Raw genomic sequence first — 17,531 nt, 5'->3', positions numbered from 1 at the left:
ACTGGGGTCAGGGCAGGACTGGGGTCAGGGCAGGACTGGGGTCAGGGCAGGACTGGGGTCAGGTCAGGACTGGGGTCAGAGCAGGACTGGGGTAAGGTCAGGACTAGGGTCAGGTCAGGACTGGGGTCAGGGCAGGACTGGGGTAAGGTAAGGTAAGGTCAGGGGTCAGGACAGGACTGGGGTAAGGTAAGGTCAGGGCTGGGGTCACGGCAGGACTGGGGTAAAGTAAGGTCAGGGCTGGGGTAAGGTAAGGTCAGGGCTGGGGTCAAGGCAGGACTGGGGTAAGGTAAGGTAAGGTCAGGGCTGGGGTCACGGCAGGACTGGGGTAAAGTAAGGTCAGGGCTGGGGTAAGGTAAGGTCAGGGCTGGGGTCAGGGCAGGACTGGGGTAAGGTAAGGTAAGGTCAGGGGTCAGGACAGGACTGGGGTAAGGTAAGGTCAGGGCTGGGGTCACGGCAGGACTGGGGTAAAGTAAGGTCAGGGCTGGGGTAAGGTAAGGTCAGGGCTGGGGTCAAGGCAGGACTGGGGTAAGGTAAGGTCAGGGCTGGGGCCAGGACAGGACTGGGGTAAGGTAAGGTCAGGGATGGGGTCAGGACAGGACTGGGGTAAGGTAAGGTCAGGGGTCAGGGCATGACTGGGGTAAGGTCAGGTCAGGTCAGGGGTCAGGGCTGACTGACCTTAGCCATGAAGGTCTGGGGTAGTCCACCATCTGATCCTGGGGTACAACCCACAGCCAGTGAGTCGTAGGTCTTGTTGACCACTGCGCACCCCAGCGGCTGCTCTGGACGACCTGCAGGGCAGGGAAGTACACCACGTTGACCTGTACTTACGTGTGTATACATAGATAGATAGATAGATGGATAGATAGTATAGATATATGAGAGATTGTGACGAAAACTGCGAGAGCTAAGGTTGTATTCCACATGAAATATAACAATCAATTATATATATATATATATATATATATATATATATATATATACATATATATATATATATATATATATATATATATATATATATATATATATATATATATATATATATATATATATATATATATATATATATATTTATATATATATATATAATTTCAGGTCAGGACGTTACAAAATATTTGAGTGCACATAAAATGTCTATAACTTTCTTCACTACAAAGTTTACGATGCCATAAGAAAGCTTTTTAAATTTACGAATTCATATGAGGCAGTATTGTTGCGACGCCATTCAGCACTGGTATAATATATCCTTCAGTTTCAGCCTTCACTGAATAAGGGTTAGGGCCAAGATGACATGGGATTTCAGGAGATTATTCACATGAGCTGAATTATTGCCTGGAGGGGGAAGGGAGGGATTGCCTCAGTCTGTAGATGGATTATATTGAAGACCCTGTACCTATATGTACAGTATATATATATATATATATATATATATATATATATATATATATATATATATATATATATATATATATATATATATATATATATTTATATATATATGTATAAAGGGTGATGATTATTGATATATAACACATGAATAAGGACACACACACACACACACACACACACACACACACACACACACACACACACACACACACACACACCGGTGTATACCACCCACATCCAAGCTGTGCAGATCACTTCATTATCTTCACAACTTCATCTGCTCTAACTCAACCCAATGACACAGCACGTTGAGCCCATATAGCACATTAGTCCAATTTGTTTTCTCTCAATCCGCGCTTCCTTAATGTTCAGACCGTGAGACCCCCAGATCTGCTCGACTTCGTCATCACATGTACCTCCTCGTCCACCTCTCCCTCAAGCTGCATCTTGCTTTTCACACAAATATCCTTTTAACTTGTCAACACACAACCATTCTGCCATCTGGCCGGACGCTTTCACTGCTCCCTGTGTTGGCCTCTCTCTCCCTGGCGCTGCCACTCCTCACACGATCAGTCTGTCCCACCCCACACATCTTCGTCGGTTCACACACATGAGGTCCATCTTCACCCCAGACTCACACCAACACAGCCGACCATTACTTCACACATACCCATCTGTGTCCTGATACACACACACACTGACCTCTCCTCACACATCTCCCTTTATATAGCCATGAATTTAGACACTTTTTCTACATTCACGTCCAGCAATCTCCTGTTTGTATCCTGTCGATGAGCACATGATCCAATAATGCGTGTTGATCCACGAACCCTACTCACTCAGTACACGCATGTATGCACTGCTTTCCCAGCCATGTATGCACTGCTTTCCCAGCCATGTATTCCCAATAATCATTCCGCTCTCAGTATATATATATATATATATATATATATATATATATATATATATATATATATATATATATATATATATATATATATATATGTATGTATATACATGTGTATGGGGGTGGGTTGGGCCATTTCTTTCGTCTGTTTCCTTGCGCTACCTCGCATACGCGGGAGACAGCGACAAAGCAGAATAAATATATATATATATATATATATATATATATATATATATATATATATATATATATATATATATATATATATATATATATATAAGTTGAGCTAAGATGTAGAAAGTAAGTGTAGGACAAACTATCACTTACGAGAAGCAGCTGAAGTTACTTTATTGTGAGAAGCGACAGGCTTGAAAAATGGCCCTTCGAAATGTTCCCTGACTTTGTGTTATTAGTTCACACAGACTCACAGGGTTCACACAGACTCACAGGGTTCACACAGACTCTCAGGGTTCACACAGACTCCATAGAATGATACAGAGTCCTCCAGGGTTTATACAGACTTCCTCAGGTATACAAAGACTCTCCCAGGTACTCACAGACTCTCCCAGTCTCATGTGGACTCCCCAGGCTCACACGGACCTTCCAGGCTCACACGGACCCTCCCAGGCTCACACGGACCCCCCCAGGCTCACACGGACCCCCCCAGGCTCACACGGACCCCCCCAGGCTCACACAGGCCCCCCCAGGCTCACACAGGCTCCCCAGGCTCACACAGGCTGCCCCAGGTCATGTAACTCACCTGCAGGGACAACATGGTACAGACAGGGCTGGGTCATTCGTCCCACAATGTTCTGAGCCCAGCACTGTAGTGTGCCATACTCCTGGTGCTCCTTGGCCGCGAACTGCACCACACTTCGGCCGTCTGAAGGCAGGTACACCAAGTTACATGGGGGTACATAGGGTACAATGGTAGATCAGGGCCTTCATGGTTCATCTTATGACAAATATAACGTCAGACATATGGCACTTTTATCATCTCTGGGCTGGTGGATAAGGAGTTAGATTGGGTCTGGGTATAGTGGCTGGGTTTAGGAGTTTGGACGATTCGTTCAGGAATAGATGACGTGGTTTGTTGACATGATAATAAACTGTTTGGTTGTAAGTTGGAATAATTGGGCTGTAGGATAACAGGATGGGTTTGAGGGCAAGATAGGAACTAGAATATTGGTATAAGGGATCGATGGAGGATTGGATGCTGCTATAGGAGCAGAATAAGGATCAGGGTGATGTTGTAGGAGTAGGATAGGGTTAGGATGGTATCCTTCCTACCTTGTGTAGTGAAGACCTGATTTCCTGGAACTCTCTCTGAGGTGAGAGAGTTGTTGAAGACCCATGAGTACTTGACCTCGGCAGGCGAGGCCATGACCCCGCAGGTCACGTTGATCAGCTGCCCTACGCCCGTAGCGAACACCTGAGGCGGTCCTGGGGGCTCCTCACACACAGGGGCGTCTGTGTAGGGCAAGAAGATGTACACCAGGGTATGGTGTACGTGTGGGCCCTGTATAGGGCAGGGGAGTGTAGCCAGGGTGGGTATGGCGTACGTGTGGGCCCTGTATAGGGCAGGGGAGTGTAGCCAGGGTGGGTATGGCGTACCTGTGGCCCCTGTATAGGGCAGGGGAGTGTAGCCAGGGTGGGTGTAGTGTAAGAATGTCCCGTGTGTAGGGTAGGATGGTGTTGTAACTTGACCAAGTGTGGTGTAGCGACACCCCTGGAGTAGCTGTAAACATATAGATATGATCATGATTCAAAGATAAGTATTCGAGGGACGTGTGGTACTGAGATCATGTGAGACAAGAGTCAGAAGCCAAGATTATGTGATCCAATCTGATGATCCATCTTGGTTGTGGTTGAGGATCCATCTGTCAACTGTGTGGCAGCTTAATCTTCGTCAAGTATCTTTTAAATTCTATCTATAGTTCCATTTTCTTCGTCATTTCACATTCGTCGAGTTAGATTTTATTTCACATTCATCTTTGTCTTGATGTCTGTCTGTCTGTCTGTCTCTCATAACATATTACGTAGCATATAGAACTTTACTTAAACTATAACAACCTTATGATGAACTGAGAGAAACGTTTTAAACTGAGAGAAACGTTTTAAACTGAGGGAAAAGTTTCTGTCCGGCGTCCCAGACACACACGGCAAAATTTAACTGAGGAAAATAAAACATTATTGAAGCTTCAGTAAATATAACTCAATATTTTCTTTAGCTCAGATAACCCTTGAATCATCTTAGTTTTGAGGACCACAACTGTGAGTCTTCAGATAAAGTTAAAATATTCCAGAGGGAAAATAGTGTTGACGTTTGAGACTTTATATAACTTTTGTTTATATATATTTTGAATATTTATAGTAATATTCATGTAGTTTACGAAGTGAAGACTACTATAACTGTTATAACTTATGAATAGCTTGGGTAAGATAACAGTAGAGATAATCTATCACGACTTTATCTGAAGACCACATTGTGAGAGGATATAGCCTCCCTGGAAGGCGTTCAGGTCTGTGGTCCTGGAAGGGGCTCAGGTCTGTGGTCCTGGAAGGGGCTCAGGTCTGTGATCCTGGAAGGGGCTCAGGCCTGTGATCCTGGAAGGCGTTCAGGTCTGTGGTCCTAGAAGGGGCTCAGGTCTGTGGTCCTGGAAGCGGCTCAGGTCTGTGGTCCTGGAAGCGGCTCAGGTCTGTGGTCCTGGAAGGGGCTCAGGTCTGTGGTCCTGGAAGGGGCTCAGGTCTGTGGTCCTGGAAGCGGCTCAGGTCTGTGGTCCTGGAAGGGGCTCAGGTCTGTGATCCTGGAAGCGGCTCAGGTCTGTGGTCCTGGAAGCGGCTCAGGTCTGTGGTCCTGGAAGGGGCTCAGGTCTGTGGTCCTGGAAGGGGCCCAGGTCTGTGGTCCTGGAAGGGGCTCAGGTCTGTGGTCCTGGAAGGGACTCAGGCCTGTGATCCTGGAAGGGACTCAGGCCTGTGATCCTGGAAGGGACTCAGGTCTGTGGTCCTGGAAGGGGCTCAGGTCTGTGATCCTGGAAGCGGCTCAGGTCTTTGGTATCAAACACGAGAACATTTTCCAGGATAATATCATGCCTGGCGACTGGAACTACTCAAGTCTTTCACAGACATGTTGATGCAAGATCCCTGGCTGGAGTGCCACAGTCTGCACGAAGACCAAGCTGAGATCTTACGACCCACAGGAATTTCCTGGAGCAGGTCTTGTGAGGGACACGACGCTTCCTGCTTTCCAGCAAATACGTCTTTGACATTGATATTTACTCTCATATTTTGTGAGTATGATGCTATGACAGATCTGTATGCAGGAGATGTTTAAGATACACTTCCAGTGACGTGAAGTATTTAACAATACGAATCTTATTCATACGAAAGACGAAACTTTGGCAACATCAGCGTTTCACAGACTTGTGGAAACCAAAGAAAATATTTGGAATTCTGAAAATTGAAAGGAACTTCTATACATATTGTCGTCCAGTTCAATGTTTACGTGAGTCTTGAAGTGAATTGTAATGTTGTGTTGTCACTGAAGTCGTGAAATATACATCTCCAGTTAGATTCATCTCTCGCACCACGGGTTCGATTCCTATTGCCACATGCTGCTCCTGAGAATAGATTTATTGCTCTGGTCACTCAGATGAAACAGCTAAACCCACAAGACGTTGGTTTATAAAACCTAATCTTTCAGAACAGCGCCACAACCTTACCTACCTACACAGTGGAGAGAAGAACACATCCCCTTCTGACCACTGGTTGTACACTGACGCAAAGTTTGTGGAAATTGTTATTATAATCATCTGTTGTGAACCAGACTCGAGCGAGAGAAGACTCTCGATATTATGAATAAGAAAAAAGAGATGATTATTCATTACGTATGACAGTGACAAGATAATCTTGTCTCACAACCTAAGTCATCACATGATATGCCATAAGTTGTATCAGGTTTTGGTTCAAAGACACTTAGTCTTTCCCGATATTGGAAGAAATCCTACAGATGTGTTTCGTTCAGCTCAGCTGAGCTGTCGTGTGTAACTTGCCTATTCATAACTGTCATAACTTGAATCATTAGACTCGACCGATAATCAATGAAATGTTTGACAACTGAAGGTTTTCTCCAGCAGTGATTCATGGTGTGTGTGTGTGTGTGTGTGTGTGTGTGTGTGTGTGTGTGTGTGTGTGTGTGTGTGTGTGTGTGTATGTAGGCACCCCTCTACTGGGCCAGGCAGTAACCAGCGTTCACAGTCAAATGGTTTATTTTGTTTGTTGTGGTGTGGATGTGAGATTTTCCTCCCCTCACTCACATTTCTATTTTTCGTCTGTCTGTCTGTCTGTTTCTCCCTTACAGTGATCCTGTGTCCTGGGTACCAGACCCTCCTTGATCCCATTTTCTGAGTGCCAGACCCTACCTAATCCCATGCTCTGAGTGCCAGATCCTCCTTGATCCTATACTCTGAGTGTCACACCCTCCCTGATCCCATGTTCTGTATGCTGGACCAATCTTGATCCTATGTTCCTGGTGTCAGACCCACCTTAATGCTATGGGATTTAATCCCACACTAAAACACATTTTTTTCCGCCTGTATTTTGAGAACAAATAAGCTGGGGTCGTTACCACTTGACGAGTTGTTGTCTCTTAACGAGTGGCGAGAACATTTCCTGGGTCATACCTGGCTCTACAGAGCAGAGGTAGGGTCATACCAGGTTCTACAGAGCAGAGGTAGGGTCATACCAGGCTCTACAGAGCAGAGGTGGGGTCATACCAGGCTCTACAGAGCAGAGGTAGGGTCATACCAGGCTCTACAGAGCAGAGGTGGGGTCATACCAGGCTCTACAGAGCAGAGGTAGGGTCATACCAGGCTCTACAGAGCAGAGGTGGGGTCATACCAGGCTCTACAGAGCAGAGGTAGGGTCATACCAGGCTCTACAGAGCAGAGGTGGGGTCATACCAGGCTCTACAGAGCAGAGGTAGGGTCATACCAGGCTCTACAGAGCAGAGGTAGGGTCATACCAGGCTCTACAGAGCAGAGGTAGGGTCATACCAGGCTCTACAGAGCAGAGGTAGGGTCATACCAGGCTCTACAGAGCAGAGGTAGGGTCATACCAGGCTCTACAGAGCAGAGGTAGGGTCATACCAGGCTCTACAGAGCAGAGGTGGGGTCATACAGGCTCTACAGAGCAGAGGTGGGGTCATACAGGCTCTACAGAGCAGAGGTAGGGTCATACCAGGCTCTACAGAGCAGAGGTGGGGTCATACCAGGCTCTACAGAGCAGAGGTAGGGTCATACCAGGCTCTACAGAGCAGAGGTAGGGTCATACCAGGCTCTACAGAGCAGAGGTGGGGTCATACCAGGCTCTACAGAGCAGAGGTGGGGTCATACCAGGCTCTACAGAGCAGAGGTAGGGTCATACCAGGCTCTACAGAGCAGAGGTAGGGTCATACCAGGCTCTACAGAGCAGAGGTAGGGTCATACCAGGCTCTACAGAGCAGAGGTAGGGTCATACCAGGCTCTACAGAGCAGAGGTAGGGTCATACCAGGCTCTACAGAGCAGAGGTAGGGTCATACCAGGCTCTACAGAGCAGAGGTGGGGTCATACCAGGCTCTACAGAGCAGAGGTAGGGTCATACCAGGCTCTACAGAGCAGAGGTGGGGTCATACCAGGCTCTACAGAGCAGAGGTAGGGTCATACCAGGCTCTACAGAGCAGAGGTAGGGTCATACCAGGCTCTACAGAGCAGAGGTAGGGTCATACCAGGCTCTACAGAGCAGAGGTAGGGTCATACCAGGCTCTACAGAGCAGAGGTGGGGTCATACCAGGCTCTACAGAGCAGAGGTGGGGTCATACAGGCTCTACAGAGCAGAGGTAGGGTCATACCAGGCTCTACAGAGCAGAGGTAGGGTCATACCAGGCTCTACAGAGCAGAGGTAGGGTCATACCAGGCTCTACAGAGCAGAGGTGGGGTCATACAGGCTCTACAGAGCAGAGGTAGGGTCATACCAGGCTCTACAGAGCAGAGGTAGGGTCATACCAGGCTCTACAGAGCAGAGGTAGGGTCATACCAGGCTCTACAGAGCAGAGGTAGGGTCATACCAGGCTCTACAGAGCAGAGGTAGGGTCATACCAGGCTCTACAGAGCAGAGGTGGGGTCATACCAGGCTCTACAGAGCAGAGGTAGGGTCATACCAGGCTCTACAGAGCAGAGGTGGGGTCATACCAGGCTCTACAGAGCAGAGGTAGGGTCATACCAGGCTCTACAGAGCAGAGGTGGGGTCATACCAGGCTCTACAGAGCAGAGGTAGGGTCATACCAGGCTCTACAGAGCAGAGGTAGGGTCATACCAGGCTCTACAGAGCAGAGGTGGGGTCATACCAGGCTCTACAGAGCAGAGGTAGGGTCATACCAGGCTCTACAGAGCAGAGGTGGGGTCATACCAGGCTCTACAGAGCAGAGGTAGGGTCATACCAGGCTCTACAGAGCAGAGGTAGGGTCATACCAGGCTCTACAGAGCAGAGGTAGGGTCATACCAGGCTCTACAGAGCAGAGGTGGGGTCATACCAGGCTCTACAGAGCAGAGGTAGGGTCATACCAGGCTCTACAGAGCAGAGGTAGGGTCATACCAGGCTCTACAGAGCAGAGGTAGGGTCATACCAGGCTCTACAGAGCAGAGGTGGGGTCATACCAGGCTCTACAGAGCAGAGGTAGGGTCATACCAGGCTCTACAGAGCAGAGGTAGGGTCATACCAGGCTCTACAGAGCAGAGGTAGGGTCATACCAGGCTCTACAGAGCAGAGGTAGGGTCATACCAGGCTCTACAGAGCAGAGGTAGGGTCATACCAGGCTCTACAGAGCAGAGGTGGGGTCATACCAGGCTCTACAGAGCAGAGGTAGGGTCATACCAGGCTCTACAGAGCAGAGGTAGGGTCATACCAGGCTCTACAGAGCAGAGGTGGGGTCATACCAGGCTCTACAGAGCAGAGGTAGGGTCATACCAGGCTCTACAGAGCAGAGGTGGGGTCATACCAGGCTCTACAGAGCAGAGGTAGGGTCATACCAGGCTCTACAGAGCAGAGGTAGGGTCATACCAGGCTCTACAGAGCAGAGGTAGGGTCATACCAGGCTCTACAGAGCAGAGGTGGGGTCATACCAGGCTCTACAGAGCAGAGGTAGGGTCATACCAGGCTCTACAGAGCAGAGGTAGGGTCATACCAGGCTCTACAGAGCAGAGGTAGGGTCATACCAGGCTCTACAGAGCAGAGGTAGGGTCATACCAGGCTCTACAGAGCAGAGGTAGGGTCATACCAGGCTCTACAGAGCAGAGGTAGGGTCATACCAGGCTCTACAGAGCAGAGGTGGGGTCATACCAGGCTCTACAGAGCAGAGGTAGGGTCATACCAGGCTCTACAGAGCAGAGGTAGGGTCATACCAGGCTCTACAGAGCAGAGGTGGGGTCATACCTGGCTCTACAGAGCAGAGGTGGGGTCATACCTGGCTCTACAGAGCAGAGGTGGGGTCATACCTGGCTCTACAGAGCAGAGGTAGGGTCATACCAGGCTCTACAGAGCAGAGGTGGGGTCATACCTGGCTCTACAGAGCAGAGGTGGGGTCATACCAGGCTCTACAGAGCAGAGGTAGGGTCATACCAGGCTCTACAGAGCAGAGGTGGGGTCATACCAGGCTCTACAGAGCAGAGGTGGGGTCATACCAGGCTCTACAGAGCAGAGGTAGGGTCATACCAGGCTCTACAGAGCAGAGGTGGGGTCATACCAGGCTCTACAGAGCAGAGGTGGGGTCATACCAGGCTCTACAGAGCAGAGGTGGGGTCATACCAGGCTCTACAGAGCAGAGGTGGGGTCATACAGGCTCTACAGAGCAGAGGTGGGGTCATACCAGGCTCTACAGAGCAGAGGTGGGGTCATACCAGGCTCTACAGAGCAGAGGTAGGGTCATACCAGGCTCTACAGAGCAGAGGTGGGGTCATACCAGGCTCTACAGAGCAGAGGTGGGGTCATACCAGGCTCTACAGAGCAGAGGTGGGGTCATACAGGCTCTACAGAGCAGAGGTAGGGTCATACCAGGCTCTACAGAGCAGAGGTAGGGTCATACCAGGCTCTACAGAGCAGAGGTAGGGTCATACCAGGCTCTACAGAGCAGAGGTAGGGTCATACCAGGCTCTACAGAGCAGAGGTAGGGTCATACCAGGCTCTACAGAGCAGAGGTAGGGTCATACCAGGCTCTACAGAGCAGAGGTAGGGTCATACCAGGCTCTACAGAGCAGAGGTAGGGTCATACCAGGCTCTACAGAGCAGAGGTAGGGTCATACCAGGCTCTACAGAGCAGAGGTGGGGTCATACCAGGCTCTACAGAGCAGAGGTGGGGTCATACCTGGCTCTACAGAGCAGAGGTGGGGTCATACCTGGCTCTACAGAGCAGAGGTGGGGTCATACCAGGCTCTACAGAGCAGAGGTGGGGTCATACCAGGCTCTACAGAGCAGAGGTAGGGTCATACCAGGCTCTACAGAGCAGAGGTAGGGTCATACCAGGCTCTACAGAGCAGAGGTGGGGTCATACAGGCTCTACAGAGCAGAGGTGGGGTCATACCAGGCTCTACAGAGCAGAGGTGGGGTCATACCAGGCTCTACAGAGCAGAGGTAGGGTCATACCAGGCTCTACAGAGCAGAGGTAGGGTCATACCAGGCTCTACAGAGCAGAGGTAGGGTCATACCAGGCTCTACAGAGCAGAGGTAGGGTCATACCAGGCTCTACAGAGCAGAGGTAGGGTCATACCAGGCTCTACAGAGCAGAGGTAGGGTCATACCAGGCTCTACAGAGCAGAGGTAGGGTCATACCAGGCTCTACAGAGCAGAGGTGGGGTCATACCAGGCTCTACAGAGCAGAGGTGGGGTCATACCAGGCTCTACAGAGCAGAGGTAGGGTCATACCAGGCTCTACAGAGCAGAGGTAGGGTCATACCAGGCTCTACAGAGCAGAGGTGGGGTCATACCAGGCTCTACAGAGCAGAGGTAGGGTCATACCAGGCTCTACAGAGCAGAGGTAGGGTCATACCAGGCTCTACAGAGCAGAGGTGGGGTCATACCAGGCTCTACAGAGCAGAGGTAGGGTCATACCAGGCTCTACAGAGCAGAGGTGGGGTCATACCAGGCTCTACAGAGCAGAGGTAGGGTCATACCAGGCTCTACAGAGCAGAGGTAGGGTCATACCAGGCTCTACAGAGCAGAGGTAGGGTCATACCAGGCTCTACAGAGCAGAGGTAGGGTCATACCAGGCTCTACAGAGCAGAGGTGGGGTCATACAGGCTCTACAGAGCAGAGGTAGGGTCATACCAGGCTCTACAGAGCAGAGGTGGGGTCATACCAGGCTCTACAGAGCAGAGGTAGGGTCATACCAGGCTCTACAGAGCAGAGGTGGGGTCATACCAGGCTCTACAGAGCAGAGGTAGGGTCATACCAGGCTCTACAGAGCAGAGGTGGGGTCATACCAGGCTCTACAGAGCAGAGGTGGGGTCATACCAGGCTCTACAGAGCAGAGGTGGGGTCATACCAGGCTCTACAGAGCAGAGGTGGGGTCATACAGGCTCTACAGAGCAGAGGTGGGGTCATACCAGGCTCTACAGAGCAGAGGTGGGGTCATACCAGGCTCTACAGAGCAGAGGTGGGGTCATACCAGGCTCTACAGAGCAGAGGTGGGGTCATACCAGGCTCTACAGAGCAGAGGTGGGGTCATACCAGGCTCTACAGAGCAGAGGTGGGGTCATACCAGGCTCTACAGAGCAGAGGTAGGGTCATACCAGGCTCTACAGAGCAGAGGTAGGGTCATACCAGGCTCTACAGAGCAGAGGTAGGGTCATACCAGGCTCTACAGAGCAGAGGTGGGGTCATACCAGGCTCTACAGAGCAGAGGTAGGGTCATACCAGGCTCTACAGAGCAGAGGTAGGGTCATACCAGGCTCTCTCTCTCTCTCTCTCTCTCTCTCTCTCTCTCTCTCTCTCTCTCTCTCTCTCCCTCCCCCAGCGCCACACACGACCTCTCCCTTCTCCCTCCTCCCTGCAACACAGACCTACTGTTCTGTGTGGTATTGAAACACACACAGGGAGCGTCAGCCAGGCAGCTGATAACGTCAGGTCGTGTGTTGCGTCACCAGCAGATGTCAGGAAGGTTAAATACCTGCAGGGTGTCTTCCTCTGCCTCACCCTGCCGGCAGGGAGGTAGGGAGACAACGGATCACATTTACATATTTACTGATGCGATCATAACAAAACACATTTCCTATCATCACAGTTGTAGTTACCTGAACACAGTGTTACGTCAGTATGTTGCTTTTCAGTTGTATATTTTGGAACACATTGCAACACTTTCATATATAGTTTATTATATGTTTATTATCTCTTTTTTTTCCTTCAATCTCAGTTATTCTCTTTCCTTTTTAGAATGAGATAGTGCACATGTTCACCCTCCAATCCCCTTCAATGTTTCACACATTTCTCACATTTTTTTTTTATATTCGCAATGAAATCTGCATTTGTAACGCGTGCTGTCAGCTCCTGTCCCATGTCTAGCGGCTGACACAACCAATATGGCCAGCTGACATCTCTGGTGGCGGCCATGCCATTAACATCAGCGCTTGGCGTCAGCACTCCACACCAGCTGACCCCCGGCCTAACTTAACCAGTAACTACTGACGGTGTAGTCTTCCTCTGTCTATAATAACCTTCTATCTTCTGTCCACTTACTGTCCCTAACTTGACTATGCTCAGGTCCTCACTCCTGTCCCAGGCTTGAGACAGAATACCTACTGAAAGTTTGGTTCGTTCTAGTGTCCCTGACCAGCAAGGTAATGTACGAGGCTTATATAACATTGAAGAGATGTTCTAGTTATGGATTTACCATAAAATCTTCGCTCATATGTTCTCACAACTTCCTCCTCACAACTTTACACTCATATTAACTCGTACATTATCTATTAATTCTTCTTAAAGCCTCTCTTTACCCTTAATTCCTAGAGTTTCTTTTATAGTTAAGTGGTTGTAAGTGTGTCGTGTTAACCACAGGTGAAGCATAAGAGGGACAGTAATGAACTCACACTCCTCCATACTGTGAGTCAGTCTTAGCAAGACCCACTCCATGTCTTCTGCTGCTCGTAACAGGCACCTCGGTCAGCGCCCCAGGATGTAATGGAGAAAGGTAATTCAATATTGCCCAAGTCTTCAGACGGGTCGAGGGGCGCCAGAGGTCGATGGACAGTCAACTGGCCGAACGTATATATGTATGTACAAACACTCCTTCCGTTGACACAGGCAGTAGACAGTCATGTAGTCAAACATAACTGCCGTAAGAGCCATTATCCTTGTCTGGAGCTGACGTGCTAACAACATGAGTGAGCGACCCTCTCCCACCCAACACCAGACTCCATCTAGAGCAATTGGTCTCGCTGACCATCTACCCTAACAGCCTAGGATCCTGCTGGACGAATAGCTGCACGTGGGTCGTGGCACGTGGTAAATAGCTGCACGTGGGTCGTGGCACGTGATAAATAGCTGCACGTGGGTCGTGGTACGTGATAAATAGCTGCACGTGGGTCGTGGTACGTGATAAATAGCTACACGTGGGTCGTGGCACGTGATAAATAGCGGCACGTGGGTCGTGGCACGTGATAAATAGCTACACGTGGGTCGTGGCACGTGATAAATAGCTGCACGTGGGTCGTGGTACGTGATAAATAGCTACACGTGGGTCGTGGCATGTGGTAAATAGCTGCACGTGGGTCGTGGCACGTGATAAATAGCTACACGTGGGTCGTGGAACGTGATAAATAGCTGCACATGGGTCGTGGCACGTGATAAATAGCTGCACGTGGGTCGTGGCACGTGATAAATAGCTACACGTGGGTCGTGGCATGTGGTAAATAGCTGCACGTGATAAATAGCTGCACGTGGGTCGTGGCACGTGGTAAATAGCTGCACGTGGATCGTGGCACGTGACGAACCATGCCTCATACAGTGATTCTCCGCTGGAACCAAACCACCGGATAATCCAATGGAGATGAACGACCCATCTGTACTTGTATCAATGAGGTTGCTAATTACCCTGACCCAATTCGATCATAGTTTGGGAAATAGACGGCGTTGGGTACAGTGAGAGAGACCACAATAAGTGTCGTGTTCAAAATGGGCAACATGATCATCACTTCAAAACCACAGAGGAAATTATGATGATAATCTGGGTACAAACTTCATTAGACACTTACTGTTTACAGACGACAGACATGCACAGTGCATGATACGAGACACAGACGACAGACATGCACAGTGCATGATACGAGGCACAGACGACAGACATGCACAGTGCATGATACGAGACACAGACGACAGACATGCACAGTGCATGATACGAGGCACAGACGACAGACATGCATAGTGCAAGATACGAGACACAGACGACAGACATGCACAGTGCATGATATTGAGCCTTTATTGTTGATACAGATATTAAGGGGTGGGGATGACCTCTGGCTGTGGGGGGGGGGGGGGGGGTTTGAGAGGCGTACCTCACCCTCAGTAAGACCCTCGAGGACGAGGTAGACCCTCGAGGACGAGGTAAAGAAGAAGAAGGAGAATTCCCTTGTATGAAGGACAGAGTTCTCTTCCCTCAGTAGGAGTCCTGTGGCATTGCCTTCCTTCATAACTTGGCTTCTCTTGTTACTCCACCATGTTTGTGTGACTTACTTAAGTTCGGATGACTGTCCCTTCTCTCCCTCCTCTCCCTCTCTCTCCCTCTCTCTCCCTCCTCCTCTCCCTCTCTCGTGCCCACAGCACCAGGCCTCACATATATCCTTGCTCTAAGCGGTTCATCCATGTGCAAATGGAGGACTTGGCCAGGTTACCCGGCGCTATGTTGCTTACCGGGAACTATGGAAGGACTGGGGGGGGAGGGGGGGGCAACAGGAGGGGGGGGGGGAGAAGGATCGGAGGAAGGGGGGGGGAGATAGGAAGGGGGCAACAAGGAGGGGGAGGAGTACTAAAGGGGGAGATCACGATCAGGATCAAGATTCGTCCCTCACGTTCATAGTGACGTCATTTCGTTCATTCCTTCTTCGTCCCTCACGTTCATAGTGACGTCATTTCGTTCATCCCTTCGTTCCTCACGTTCATAGTGACGTCATTCCGTTCATTCCTTCTTCGTTCCTCACGTTCGTTGTTTGTGTTTTAAGACTCGTATTTACATCCCTCGTCATCCCGTCCACAAACAGATTAAACAGACATGATGACATTACACTTCCTATGTATATACCTTCATATATACCCTATATATACCTTCCTATATACCCTATATATACCTTCCTATATACCCTATATATACCTTCCTATATACCCTATATATACCTTCCTATATACCCTATATATACCTTCCTATATACCCTATATATACCTTCCTATATACCCTATATATCCGTAGCGTCCGCCATTGGAAATTTCTGTCTGGCCCATTATACGTTTTCCCCAGTTTCCTAAACGCTATTTATAGTCATTTACTTTAACGCAAAGTCTTTCCCTCATGTTCTTCTGAAGCAACACGTCATCTGCACATCGTGGAGGCCCGCGACACCGTATCACTTTACGCCAATTAGCTGCTCTGTGCAAGACGCCAGCCTCCTCTCAGACAATATTTTCCTCCATGCCTCACCAGGCACACTGAACAGAAGTGGTCATTACTGCCTCCTTTTGCCATTATTCAAGGGGACAATACATGTACTGTACCAGTCCTTAGACACTTGACCTTGGGCCATACAGTCCGTCTAACCAGTCAAGAGCATCGTTTAGCTCCTCCTCCTCCTCCTCGTCCTCCTCCTCCTCCTCCTCCTCCTCGTCCTCGTCCTCGTCCTCCTCCTCCTCCTCCTCCTCCTCCTCCTCCTCCTCCTCCTCCTCCTCCTCCTCCTCCTCCACTCTTTTTACCGTCCCATTTCTCATGACTCTTTTCACTTTGCGTCCCACCTCGTCCTGCCACATTCTGGGAGTAATGTGTGGAGGGGTCCACCTTACTTGTCGTTGGTGGAGACGAGTCTGATGGCAGGCGCCAGGGAGAGAGAGATACACTCCTGGGGCCACAGGAAGAGTTTGGAAGTCCAGATGATAAAGGAAAGTTGAGAATTGATACTAGGAAAAGTAGGGTAATTATGTAGGTCAGCGGGGCTGGGTAAGAGAATGTGGCTAAGAGGCTGGAAGGGATGCACACGCAGGAAATGGAACGTAGTAGCCATTACCTGGAATGGTACCATGGTAACGGATGGTGCCATGGTAACGGAGGATATGTTACTTGAACACGTCAAGGAACATTTGGAAGAAGTGAGTGTTTAGGGAAGACAAAGATGTGTTTGAAAGTGTGTGTTGGTCCCGTCCGTGTTGTGTGACTGGGTGTGTTGGAGAGACAAGATCGTCCATGTGTTGGAAATGAGATTCCCAGAGCAGTAGGTGATGTGAGTTGAGCTGGATCAGATTCCCAGAGCAGTAGGTGATGTGAGTTGAGCTGGATCAGATTCCCAGAGCAGTAGGTGATGTGAGCTGAGCTACATGATCCTGTGACTGAGAGAAGAAAACGGGGTGTGTTGAAGTAGTTCATGTAAACATAGAGGATGAATGAAGAGTGACTGAAATAGAGGATGGAGAAATTAGAAGGAGAGGAAGCAATGAGGAGGAAGAAAATTGAGGTGGAGATTGAGGGAGTAAAGCATGCTTTTGGGGCATCGGGGCTTGAACATTCAGCATGTGTACTACACAAGAACAGGTGTACTGCTCATGGCCATATATAGTACATATGACCAGAAGTAGTATACACGATCATGTGCACTGCACATGACTAGGTGTACTACACATACCTAGGTGTACTACACACACCCAGGTGTACTACACAGACCCAGGTGTAGTACACACACCCAGGTGTACTACTACACACCCAAGTGTACTACACACACACCCAGGTGTACTACTACACATACCCAGATGTACTACACATAGCGAGGACGTGTCAATACTTCCCAAAGTTTTCTCAGACAGTCCAACCTTTTCGTCTATCGCCATTTCGCCTTATCTACTCGAAGGCCCCCCCCCCCGCCCCCCCACATCTACCCGTAATGGTACGAAGCCCCCCCCGCCCCCCCTGCCCCCCCACATCTACCCGTAATGGCGAGAAAAATAAACATCATAAACTAG

General features: G+C 49.4%; 1 protein-coding gene across 1 annotated transcript in view; it reads right to left on the bottom strand.

Annotated features, from left to right (window-relative positions):
- The window catches only part of LOC139762943 (uncharacterized), an 89,010-nt gene that overhangs the window by 12,001 nt on the left and 59,478 nt on the right, over positions 1 to 17,531 (bottom strand). Inside the window, exons 9-13 of the mRNA XM_071688266.1 lie at positions 5,390 to 5,609; positions 3,911 to 4,034; positions 3,587 to 3,766; positions 3,057 to 3,179; positions 676 to 788 (exon numbers count right to left, since the gene is read on the bottom strand). Of these exons, the coding sequence (XP_071544367.1) occupies positions 676 to 788; positions 3,057 to 3,179; positions 3,587 to 3,766; positions 3,911 to 4,034; positions 5,390 to 5,609 (760 nt within the window). The remainder of the gene's footprint in view (positions 1 to 675; positions 789 to 3,056; positions 3,180 to 3,586; positions 3,767 to 3,910; positions 4,035 to 5,389; positions 5,610 to 17,531) is intronic.

Source organism: Panulirus ornatus, chromosome 45, assembly GCF_036320965.1.
Source record: "Panulirus ornatus isolate Po-2019 chromosome 45, ASM3632096v1, whole genome shotgun sequence".
Taxonomy (NCBI): Eukaryota; Metazoa; Arthropoda; class Malacostraca; order Decapoda; family Palinuridae; genus Panulirus; species Panulirus ornatus.
Note: the sequence above shows the minus strand (reverse complement) of the source record. Positions and strands in the feature narration are given on the sequence as shown.